We start from the raw sequence: 13,012 nt of genomic DNA on the forward strand, positions 1-13,012 counted from the left end.
GTGAGATCCAAGAATATTCCTGTTGTCTTCTTTGGTGGTTTTTCTTGAAAGCCATCTATGACTGATTGGCAAAGATAAAATAATTGATTTTCTGTACTGTGTTGAGACCTGCATGCAGTTTGGCAGAAGTTGATCTTGTTATTTTCTAAGACCCAATTCATAAGTCTGATATGTATTATTCTTTCGTTGAGTTTAAACAGAGAGTGCTAGTCAAAGCTATTGGTCTGTAGCTTTTACAGTCACTAGGATTTTTGTTAGGTTTTAGTAAGGGTATAATGACTGATGTTTTCCATGAAGAGCATCTGTTCAAATACTTTTTGATTTCATTGATAAAAGAAATTTCCTAATCCTGTAATAAGTATATTTCCCATATCTATGTATAAGCTAGTCTCAGGTACATCGATGGGTTTTAAAATGCAGATATTGTATTTAAAAGTTTCACAGTATATTATTCCACTTTTTTACTCCAGGTGATTTCCAAAAAATAAAGGATTAGGTTTTTCTTGGAAGTAAACTTCAAATGCTAAATGTGAAGTCTTTTCATTCCTTCTTCAAATAAAAGAATAGAAGGATAGGATGTGAAAATCATCAAAAATTCCCTGACTTATTTTTCCTTATCAGTTATTTTAAAATAGGCTGTTAGGAAACTGCATTATACTGCTACAGTAAAGCACCTGTTTTGGTTTGCTTATGTCTGTGAAGTATTTGGAGGAGGGGAATTATTTATTATATGCAGCTTGTTTCATTCTAGTCTTATGGAATGAAACAAACTGCATATAGTGAATATTTGGGAGTAAAGTTTTTTATGTATACAAAATATTCTGACTGCATTACAAAATGAAAGGATAGTAATATTTTTTTTTTCTTCCACATTTGATGTCCGTGGACACTGTATGGTCACTGCCGTACCTCACATGGTTTTGGCAATGATGTCTTCTGCTAGAATAACGATGGTAGGGTCACAGAATCCCTTTCCACACAAAGTTTGTAGGACAATCACAAACATCCATGCCCACGGCGGGATTCGAACCCGCAGCCTCTTGGCTGGAGAGCGGACACACTAACTACTCGGCCAACCAGGCCAGCGGTAGTAATATCAGGAGGGAAAATTTTTCTAATTAAAGTTAATTAAAATTAACTGTGAGTAGGATATTTGTAAGCAGATAACATTAAAACTTGGAATGCAATAATTTAATTTCACTTCATTTCCATAAATTATGGAGACTACAACTGTGTTAGGAATAATTACTTTAAATTCCCAATGTCAATGGTATGGTCACTTAAATAGAATGGGAGAGGAAAGATTAGCAAAACAAGTGTTCTCTGCCAGGTTGGCAGGAAAACGACCCAGAGGAAGACCAAGATATAGGTGGATTGATACGGTACAAAGTGCCTTAGACGATAGAAATATAAGATCTGATAATGTTGGAGTCTTGATAAGTAACAGACTGATTTGGAGGAAAATTGTAGATAGGAAGTTAGTAATGATGTAATTTTTTCATGTAGTACTGTCATATCCTGTACACCCCTTGAGGGTACATGACAGGAATTTGATGATGATGATGATGAATTCCCAATGTTTCCACCTTCATATTGAGGTCCTCATCTGAAGTATACACACATATAAAGACGAGCTATATTATATTTCAAACATTAAACATGAAACCTAGTGTATGACTAATAATAATAATAGCAGACAAACAATATATAAAGATTAAAACTAGCTTCCCTTATCCACTCTCCAAAAGATGTTCACCCATTATCAGTACCTGGAGTATACAGAATATATTATCAATGTAAAGTCCCTTGTGGACAGTCTAGCAGATCTGCAATTAAATGAAGAGAAGAAAGGTGAAATTATATAGTTATGGACAAAGTGAATTAGCAGATAATGTACCACTCTAATGCTGTTAGATGGATAAAAAACTTAAAGATTCTTCTTCAGAAGTGACAAATTATTCTGGGAGTCTTCCCATGCTCAGTTGAATTCTCCTTACCTAAACAAATAACAAATATGGATGTAAAAAGCTTTCAAACATCTTGGAAATTCTAATTCTAAATTTTAAAAAAAAAATTTTTTTTTTAATGACAAGTCTTTTAATAATATTAGCCTGCCAGAAGATAAACCATTCTAAGTGCAATTAGAAAATCACCAAATACAAGAACTTTTTTTGCCCATTTTCCAAGTTTGCCAATCTCTGCCATTGTCAAGGATTTTTTTTTTTTTTTCTTTCCAGAAACTGGGTTTTTAATCCTGCAACTCAAAATTGACCATAGATTTGCACCATTTCAGACAGTAATATATAGTGTTAGGGATTATGATGTGGCAGCAGTCATACTCTCCTTCTCAAATTTGGATCATTGATATTCCTGGGTCAGCTAACAGTGGAAATTGACTTACCATTGATCTTCAAATAAAGAAAATTAGGGCCAAAAGTCCTCTCCTACTCCCTTTGTGGAAAAAAGACATTAGTGGATTTGTTTTGCTTTTTTTAAGTTTAAAAAAGCGTTAAGTGTGATTCTTAGTGCATATTGTTATTAGCTAAAACCAAATCAACAAAGCACAAGACAGAGAAGTTTAAAGTACATTTCTCAGTAAGATGAGCTTGGCAGTGTGTGGTCTGTTTTCACTCATTGATGCCAAGTAAACATTCTACTCCTATGTAACACAACATTTTCACGCAGTGACTACCTCTATGTTTTTGTTCGTGATGATTACCCATTTAAACATTAAAGAAGACACTTTCAGTATTAGTGGAATTTTTCATGGTTTAAAGTAGTGTGAATATTTTCATATGTTTTCCTGTATTATCACCATGGGATATTCTAGCATATTTTTAGTAGCACCATATATCCCACTTTTGGAACATGAAAATATAAATGGAGCAAACCATTTGTTAAAATTTGATATCACATCCCAGCTTAAGATATCTGATATTTGTAGACTTTGTAGATTTGTAGGGATCTTCACAACTTTTAATATATTGATATTTTTACCTTTTAAATAAAATAACCAATTTATGTTGTCTATGGTCGCTGTTAAATGGACTGTCTAATTTGGACAGCAAGTTGATTCACAAGCCAGATCTATTTGGTATGTGTGAGCTATTTCTTGAATTCCTGAAAACAGTGACCTAAAGTAATATTGTGCAATTGGGCAGTTCCAGGTGTGGCTACTCATAAGTAAGAGGAACCACGTATATAACTGCTCACAGATTTTTTTTTTTTTTTTACTGTTAGTTTAGTACGTGCATTGTTCTTTATACTTCTAGCTTTATACTAATAGAAAGATATATTTTAATGTAATCAGATTATACGAGGGTGGTCTGAAAAGTTCTTGGCCTCGACCATAGCTGGCAACACTATCAGCATGATTTTTTTTCCAAGTTGATGTACCATCTGTCATAAGTATCCATGTCAAATTGCAAGTCATTTTATCAAGTACCGTATTTGCCAGCATACAAGATGCACTTTTTTTCTTTGAAAATAGGGCTGAAAAACGGGGTGCGTCCTATACACCGATACTCAGTTTTTTATTACTTTCATTTCTGGATGTTTTCTCTATTCCGAGTCACGCAATTTCTTTCTTGCTTCCTTGTGGTGTGTGAGAGCATTTCAGTTACGTAACTGGAATGCTCTCGATTCAGTGGATCAAAAGGCTGGATGGATGGAGGAGGAATGGCATTATGGATAGATAAAATTTGGTGTAGGCACTCTGCGGACTGTTGAAGAAGTCTGCCCTGCTAGTATGGGATCAGTTTCGTTCTCACAGAACAGAAGATGTTAAAAATAACCTGAAGGAATTGAAAACTCAGTTAAATGTAATTTCAGGAGGTCTAACTTGTCAGCTCCAATCTTTAGATGTCTGTATTAATAAACTATTTAAGGGATTTGTGAAGGAGAAGTGGAACAGCTGGATGCAGTCTTCAGATTTTGAGGTTAAGCCATCAGGAAGAAGGAAGAGGCCTACATTTTGCAAGTTTGTAAGTGGGTCAAAGCTTCATGGGATGTTGTGAAAACTGAGACAGTGATTAAATCATTTAAGAAGTGTGGCATTAGTAATGCACTAAATGGTACAGAGGACAATTTGTTGCATGAGAATTCAGATTCTGATTTAGAAGAGGTTTCGAGTGTTTCTTCATTTAGCTCTGGAGATGAATTTCTGGGTTTTAACGAAGAATATTAAAAGGTGGATACTCTTTCCTAGTTAGATTAGGTATTTGTTGAAAGTAGACTTGCTTATTACTTTATATTTGAAATAATGTAAATTCATTATAATATTCAGTGATAAAGTTTTTTTTTTCCTAAAAAAATGGATGCAAAAAAGGGGGTGTGTCTTATACGCCGGCTAATGTGGTAGTTTGTTTTATACAGCTGTCTGAAGCAAAAGTGTTGTCTGTATCCCTTGAAATGGATAAAATTGAGTATCATGCAGTTATAAAATTCTTTGTAAAAGAAAGTTTAACACCAAAAGAAATTCACTCAAAGTTCATAAAAGTTTATAGGCACTCTTCTCCTTCGTTTTCGACAATTAAGAAATGGGCTGCCGAGTTTAAACATGGCCATACCAGCCTTGAAGATGATCCACATGAAGGACGTCCAAAAAGTGTAACAACACCATATTGATCAAGTGCACGATATGGTATTGGATGACCGGCAAGTCAAAGTGCGTGAAATTGCTGAGACTATAGGCATTTCAAAAGAACGTGTAGGATATATTTTTTGCATGAAGAATTGCAAATGAAAAAGCTTTGCGCAAGATGGATGCCATCCTTGTTCACAACAGATCAAAAATGCACTCACATGAAAAACTCTGAACAGTGCTTGGAGCATTTTAACAAGAATAAAACTGATTTTGTGCATTGATTTATTACTGTGGATGAGACTTGAATTAACCATTACACACCAGAATCCAAACAGCACTCAAAACAGTGGGCAGAAGCCACTTGTTCAGTGCCAAAGAAGACAAAGTCAGTTACATCAACAGGAAAGGTCATGGCATGCTAAAGGCATTTTGTTTATTAATTATCTTGAAAAGGGTAAAACAATAACCGTGGAATATTATTCCGATCTTTTAACACCAGACTAGACGAAAAAATCGTGAGAAAAGACCCATTTGCAGAAGAAAAAATCATCTTTCATCAGGACAATGCACCTGTCCACAGAGGTGTTTTGGCAATGGAAAAATTAAGGAATCTGCACTATGAATTGTTGGAACTTCATGTTGGAGGCTTAATGGATTTTTTACAACACTCAAAAAGAATTAAAATAGAATTTAATACTTCCTATATTTCATCCTAGTCACTAGGACATCTATGGGGATTAAAAAGACAATTAATGTAACTTGCACACAAAAATCTTACAATACTTAGCCCAACCACGTGGGTGACACTAAAGTCCTATCTTGGTGGAGCACCCTCTAAGGGCGGTAGTAGGTGGCCTGGAATGTAAGGTGGGACATCTGGTGATGAGTGTTTCCCAAATCTTCGGAAGCTTAATGCAACCATATTTATTAAGATTTGGTTGGTTTCTGAGAGCTGCTGCTGCTTCTAAGAAAAGTCTCTCTTTTCTTGAATTTGCTGTGGTGGAGCATGGTGGTTTTCTTCCATGATACTCTGTGGGTGGTGTCCAAAACATGGTCAGCCAAGCCTGAATGGCCATAGTTGTGTTTACAGATGCATTCAAGAACATTAAATTAAAGCTGCATTTTCAGAACATTCACAAACTCTCCCACCACCACCACCCCTCGCAACAATATGGCATCATTAAAACTCTTACCAAGAGAGCCCACAATCTTTGTTCCATTGGAACCGCCCTTACTACTGAGCTTAACCACATACACAGCACTTTCCTCTCCAATGGCTACAGTGAACACAGTATCAAAAAAATAATCAGTTCCTCCACCATTCCCCGTCCTTCTCGTCAACAAGATTTTAAAAATGCCATCACCATACCCTACATCCGTGGCACATCCGAAAAAATAGCCAAGATACTAAAAAAGTACAACCTACACACAGCATATAAGTCCTACCGCAAACTTGCTACCCTTATCCGTTCTACGAAAGATCAGCTCCCTCCTCTCTCTCTCTGTCTGAAGTTTACAAAGTACCCTGTTCCTGTAAGCTGGCATACTTTGGACAGACAGGCAGATCAGCATCCATCTGCCTGGAGGAACACAAGTCTTACATCTGTAAACACAACTATGGCCATTCAGGCTTGGCTGACCATGTTTTGGACACCACCCACAGAGTATCATGGAAGAAACCACCATGCTCCACGACAGCAAATTCAAGAAAGAGAGACTTTTCTTAGAAGCAGCAGCTCTCAGAAACCAATCAAGTCTTAATAAATACGGTTGCATTAAGCTTCCGAAGATTTGGGAAACACTCATCACCAGAGGACGCTCCACCTAGATAGGACTTTAGTGTCACCCACGTGGTTGGGCTTAGTATTGTAAGATTTTTGTGTGCATGTTACATTAATTGTCTTTGCAATCCCCGTAGATGTCCTAGTGACTAGGACGAAATATAGGAAGTATTAAATTCTATTTTAATTCTTTTTGAGTGTTGTAAAAAATCCATTAAGCCTCCAACATGATGTCCTCACAGCACTTAAGCCTCTACACATGAATTGTTGGAACATCCACCCTATTCCCCAGATTTAGCTCTCTCTCTGACTTCTATCTCTTCCCAAAACTAAAACTCTTCCTTGCTGGTTAGCATTTTTCTTTGAATCAAGAGGAGATTGCAGTTGTAGAGGGGTATTTTGCAGATCTTACTGAGAACCACTACAGGGATGGGATAATGGTGCTGGCGCTGGAGCATCGCTGGAATAAATGTATTAGTCTTAAGGGAGATTATGTTGAAAAATAAAAATAATTTTGAAATTATAAATTTGTTTTTTCATTGTTAGGCCAGGAACTTTTCAGACCACCCTCGTATATCAGAGACATATATTATACAAATGTTTACAGTTTATAAGGAAAGATTCCATATTAACAAAATTTATGTGTGGTTGGATTTCTACTGTTCTGTCTCCCCTCCCCCATATATATGTGTATACATGCATCATAGAGAGGGAGAAAGAAACAGTAGTTTGTTTTTATATGAAATAAATTAATAGAGTGCTTTTTATGTAAAGGGAAACTAACTTCATGGTTGAAGAATTTATGTTACTTGCAAACATATCTGTGGCTATCAGGATTTTTGAAGAGTTTCCTGAATGTGCACTTTTGAGAAGACATCCTGCTCCAGCACCAGATAATTTTGAACCATTGCTAAAGGCTGGATTGTCAAGAGTGAGTTTAAATTCCTTTTTTTTTTTTTTTTTTTTTTTTTTAAACCTTAAAATTTACTTAGCTACCTTTTTTAGTTTTTAATATAGTCAGAATAAAATAGTTTTCAAAATGTCCTGCTGACAGATTCAATTCAAGTGAATTAGGATCTTAGAAAATACTTTATTATTGGTAAATACATCCTAGATGGGGAGGTAAGGAAAAAAGAAAGTGCATATGAGAGGGAGAGTGATGAAAATTAAACAGTTAGTGCTTAGATTTTACGTTGCATATAAAGAAGGTCCATAAGAGAGAGTGAATGAATGGAAAGGGAAGGGATTAAGTAAAGGAAGTAGTTAATTTATTGAGTTGATGCTCCCAAAGGAAGACAGTTATGTAACAGTCACAAAATGTTATATATGCAAGAAATGAGGAAAGACAGATGAAAAAGAGTCATATGGTTTTTCAGTTAGGCAATTTCTCTGGATGTTAAAGGCTTGTTGGAAAGCCAAAGACCTTGCTTATACATTTATCCTAAAAGAAATACCCTGTGATGAACAGTATCTAATTTGTTGTGGTCATTTATTTTCATTTTGAAGTGAAACATTGCTAGTAGTAAAGACATTGAAAATTTCAATGTTAGCATATGATTCACATCCATTGCAACTATGTACATCTTGAATCTAATTTTTTGTTTGTCATGATATCTTTCATCCTGAATTTAAATATGAGAGGTGGTATGAAAATAATGCCTCCTTTTTCTGGCTTGAATGTGGCACTGTGATCGCTCACACAAGAGCAGTGTGCAAATAGTTTGAAATGGCAGCTGTTATTGATACATGTGTGAAGTGCAGAGTGGTGCGTGAATCATCCTGTGATACATGTGAGTGGTGGAAATTCATACCTGTCAAAATGTGTAAGGAGATAATATGTTGATGTGAGCCCAATTAGATACTGGGTCAGGCACTTCAAGAGTGGTGAAACTGAGGTCATAAAGCCTCAAAGGATGCAATTGCATAATTTTTGCTGGACTGATCCCCTATCGTACCTACAGCCTGGATCTAGTATCTTGGCCCCTTGAAGGGTGATACTCCGAGGTTGCCATTTTGTGGATGACAAGGAGCTGAAACACGCACTTCGTGAAAATCTCCATCACAGTAAAGACACGAAATATCATGCAGCATCTCCCAACAGAACTTCTGATGATGATGAGTAGAAAACAAACTTTGTATATTTGTTCTCACTCTATCTCTTTACTTTCTTTTTATTATGATCTCTAGGAAAGTTCATAATAAAGTCTAGTAGAGGTTCAGCCAAATATAGCATACTCCTTTCTGTTTTATTTATTCTCTAGGCTAGACACTTCATTCATTTTCTGTGAATACTCTTGATTTTCTTGAGCTAGTGCCATAATCCAATATTAGCCTGGCTAAGGAGTGGTATAATAATATCATTACTTCCTTTTTCCTACAATCTGCTGAACTTTTATGGGTTGTTATACAATAAGATTCCTGAACATAAATTCCCTATCAACCAAAATATGCAAATCTTTATATTCATTATCTTTTTACAAAACTTGTTTATTCTTACCAAATCCGATATACTTGCATTTGCTCACATAAATTTTAAACCCCTATTTCTTTGTCTCCTGTTATGGCGTTTTAAGATTATCCTATTTAAGATTATCCTGACAGTTTGCCCAACTTGACTTAAGTTTACTTAGCATTTGAAACTAAATAATTTAGTTTAGATCCTAACATTGGACCATGTGATAAGATAAACTCGCCTTAACAGCACCTCTGAACAATACCCCTTGCAATTTGTCAATGAATTTCCTACCTCTCACTAGGTGATCATCAATACTCATGGCACTTTTTAATCAGTAGGTTCCTATGTGGAACACATTGTTTACATTCAAGAATATGTCAGTAGGGCTAATCTAAGGTGGTATGCTTAAACAGAATGGAAGAGGAAAGGTTAGGAAAACAAGTGTTTCATGCTAAGATGGCAAAAAAAATGATCCAGAGCCCAAGGTCTAGGTGGATTGATTCACTTAGAAGTGCTGTTATACATTGATGTGCTGACAAATAATGGACTAATTTGGAGGAAAATTGTTGATAGAAGATTATTAATAATATAAGCTTATTCATGTAGTGAGGTCATAGTATCCTGACATATCAGAAATTGGTGGTTATAATGATATATATATATATATATATATATATATATATATATATTAACCTCACGCACACACAAGAATTTGCAAATTCTTCATTACTCATCTATACATGGTACAGGAAATCTCCAGTCTGTATATGTATTATATACTGGAGATTTTTTTTATGTCCTTCCTGAAAAGCTTTCAACTATTCAGGTACAACACCACTGTAGTCCTTAGGGAATGCAATGTGCAGAAGTGTTTCAGAGGATGAAAAGCTGGTTTTGATAAGTTTAAAGCCACTCCAGTCTGAAAATAAATGTTGACTAGCAGTTGTGTTCTTAGTCTAGGAAGAAAGTGGAGGAATGGTGATGGACAGCTTGACAGAATGTTACCTATGAAAATACCTACAGAAGAGGCAGGAAAAAAATAGAACATCTTGATAGGGCAATTAGAGTGACTCTGTAGAGGTGGTGGTGTGGGAGGGGTCATCTTTCCATTACAGGGTTGGGCAGAATTGGGAATTATATAGGGTGTTAGCAGCTGTGCAGATGAAAAGGACAAGTCATTTTTTTGGAGCTTGGAGGGCTATGGATGTCGTGTGTTTGTGCCAGCAAAGGCATGAGAAGTAAGTCAGCCAAGAAGAGAAATCTGATCTTGTTTGGCAAGTTGAGTGCAGTTATATATCCTCAATTTAACAGACCAAGATTTATCAAATTTTAGATTTAAGATGAAATTTTCCATGAGGCATTATTGATCATTTTTTTGACTACTGCTGAGATATAAAATTTCTAGAATAGAAATAAATATGCCATGATATTATTATTATTACAGGCACCTCCAAGGAGTCGACAGACTCATTGGAAGGGAGGCCCTAATGTCATGTCAAGAACAACTATTCGACATTCACACAGTATCTATCATGCCTCGCCTTGAACTCATTCACAGTCACCCACAACAGACTCTGGCAGCTTATTCCACTCATTCACCACTCTCCAAGTAAAAAACCTAGCTCTAACACCCTTGCTAACCACATTCTTGCCCAGCTTCCATGTATGGCCCCTATTCCTCCCACCACCAGTCCTATTCTCAAAAATATCTTCTGAATTAATCTTATACAAAACCCTTCAGTAATTTGAATGTCTCAATCATATCACCCCTTTTCCACCTATCAACCAATTTCTGCAACCCACAAATCTTCAACCTGTTCTCATAAGGTTCATTCCATAGTCTTGCTATCATCTTGGTCACTCATCTCTGGATCCTCTCCACCTCCTCCCCATCAAGAAGAAACTCTGGCACCCATATCTGGGCACAGTAGTCTAGATGGGGTCTTATCAAGGCTCGATACAGAGGAATAATAATTTGTTTGTCTCTGCCTGTTAAAGTATTTTTCAGCACCCAAGTGATTTGATGAGCTAATTTAGACACTTTTGCGATGTACCCCTAAACTTCAACTCCCTACTCCCAAATCCCTAGCCTCATCAGTCTCCTGAAGTACAGTTCCATCATACTGCTGCTAATCTTTTCACCCCAAAATGCATAACCTTACACGTTGCCACATTAAATTGACATCCATTTTCCTTAGCCCAGTCCTCGAAACTATCCAAATCATCTTGCAAAATTTTGACATCCTGTGTACTCACTATTGCTCTACCCAATTTTGCATCATCAGCAAACGAGTGAACACTTCTCTCAGATCCTTTCCTATATCATTAATGAACAAATTGAAAAATAGTAGTCCAAGAACAGAACCCTACGGCACACCACTAGTCACAGGCCATCTTTTGGACTCTACTCCTGAATAAACCACTCTCTGATATCTCTGCATCAACCACCTCCTATCCATCTCACCAACCCTATATCCATCCCCATATGCTGCAGTTTACTAATTAGAATTCCATGTGGTATCCTGTCAAAGGCCTTAGCAAGGTCCAGTAGAATCATGTAAACCCATTACCCTTATCCAGTTCAGCCATCACTGTGTTATAAAACGTGAGCAAGTTACTGACTGAGGCATGATCTACCCTTCACAAAACGATGTTGTTCCCCATAAAGTATCCCATTTTCATCTATCCAATCCTGTATTTTTCTCTTGACTAATTTCTCCAAGACCTTGACAATGATTCCTGATATGCTAATCGGTCAGTAATTTACAACAGCAATCTTGGAACCTCCTTTATGAAGTGGAACTATTTTCCCCTCTTTCCACCCTTTCAGGACTAACCCAGACCCGAAACTCAAATTAAATAAAATGGTCAAGGGCACTGACAATTCTTTAGCCGCTTCACTAACGACACAAGCTGGTATACCATCCAATCCCACAGATGTATTCACGTTAAGGTTCTGTAATAGACTATTCACCTCCACTTCATTCATCACAATTCCCGTATAAACTAATGGTTCCTTCATTTTTTCAATGTCGCCACCGGGATGATATACTCTTGCAAAGCTCGCTCAGTAATTCCACTATATCGGCTGATTCAGTTACCTCCCTACCATCGGCATTCTTTAAAATCATTCTGCCATATTGATTTTTTCTTTTACTTGCAACATATTGAAAAAACTGTTTGGGATTCTCTTTAGCCTGCATGGCTAATGTTCTTTCATAATCCATTTTTGCTTTTCTTACCACACTCGTTACCCTTCTGGCCTGCGCTTTATACCATTCATGTGCCTGCCAGTCACCTTTCTCCTTAAATTCTCTCCATAGTTGTTTCTTTTTTTGCAGCTCAAGCTTAATGGTGTTATTCATTCATTTAACCCCTACTTGATTTATTATTCGGACTCTAGGTATACAGTCAGCCATTGCCTCATGCAAACACTTCTTAACCGCCTCCCATGCACTATCAACATCTAGCCCTTGCAGTTTTACATGCCATGGCACTGAACGAATCAAACTTCTAAGCTTGTCATACTTACCAGCCCATAATTCCACATGTACTCTGTCTTAATTGTAAATTCCACACCTTTAGCCAGCCTCCCAAGTTAAGACCCTATGATCACTCTCACCAATTGGTATCAACGTGTTCATATTGGTTACAGCGAAATTCTCAGATGCAATTACTAGGTCAAGCACTCTCTGACCCCTAGTATTTTCCATTACATGCTGTCGCAGATAGTTATCCCTTAATAACCACATAAAATCCAAATCCTTCCAATCAGTGTTACCATAGTTAAAATCTCCCATAATAATTACCCTCTTTCCATTCATTTCTTCTATTTGCTTATGAATACTATCTCCACCATCTATTCCATCACCTGGTCTATAGCCTCAATCTCACACCAAACAGCCTCAAATGTGCTCTTTTCTCTATCCTGCAATTCAACTTCTATTCTCCTTGGCTGCAGCTCATCAGGTATCATCAGTAATACCCCCCCCCCCCATTTTATTCTCCCTGTCACTCCTGAACACACCATACCCCTCACATTCAATCCCACTAGCTATATCATCTTCTGTCACCCATGTTTCACTAATGTGAATAACCTGTGGCCTGGAAGTATCAACCAAGGCCAAAAATTCTTCCTTCTTGTTCTTAATACTTATGGCATTAGTATACATGAATTGCAGAAGCCCATTT

The 13,012-nt window shown here is 36.8% G+C and overlaps 1 protein-coding gene across 2 annotated transcripts in view; it reads left to right on the top strand.

Moving 5' to 3' along the window:
* The window catches only part of Dis3 (exosome complex exonuclease RRP44-like protein Dis3), a 310,868-nt gene that overhangs the window by 267,798 nt on the left and 30,058 nt on the right, over positions 1-13,012 (top strand). For both annotated transcript variants that reach the window (XM_090392656.1, XM_090392657.1), the window contains one exon: positions 7,141-7,297. In XM_090392656.1, the coding sequence (XP_090248782.1) occupies positions 7,141-7,297 (157 nt within the window). The remainder of the gene's footprint in view (positions 1-7,140; positions 7,298-13,012) is intronic.

The sequence above is a fragment of the Typopeltis vanoorti genome, chromosome 5 (assembly GCF_054136105.1).
Source record: "Typopeltis vanoorti isolate ZY-2024b chromosome 5, IOZ_Tvanoo_1.0, whole genome shotgun sequence".
Taxonomy (NCBI): domain Eukaryota; kingdom Metazoa; phylum Arthropoda; class Arachnida; order Uropygi; family Thelyphonidae; genus Typopeltis; species Typopeltis vanoorti.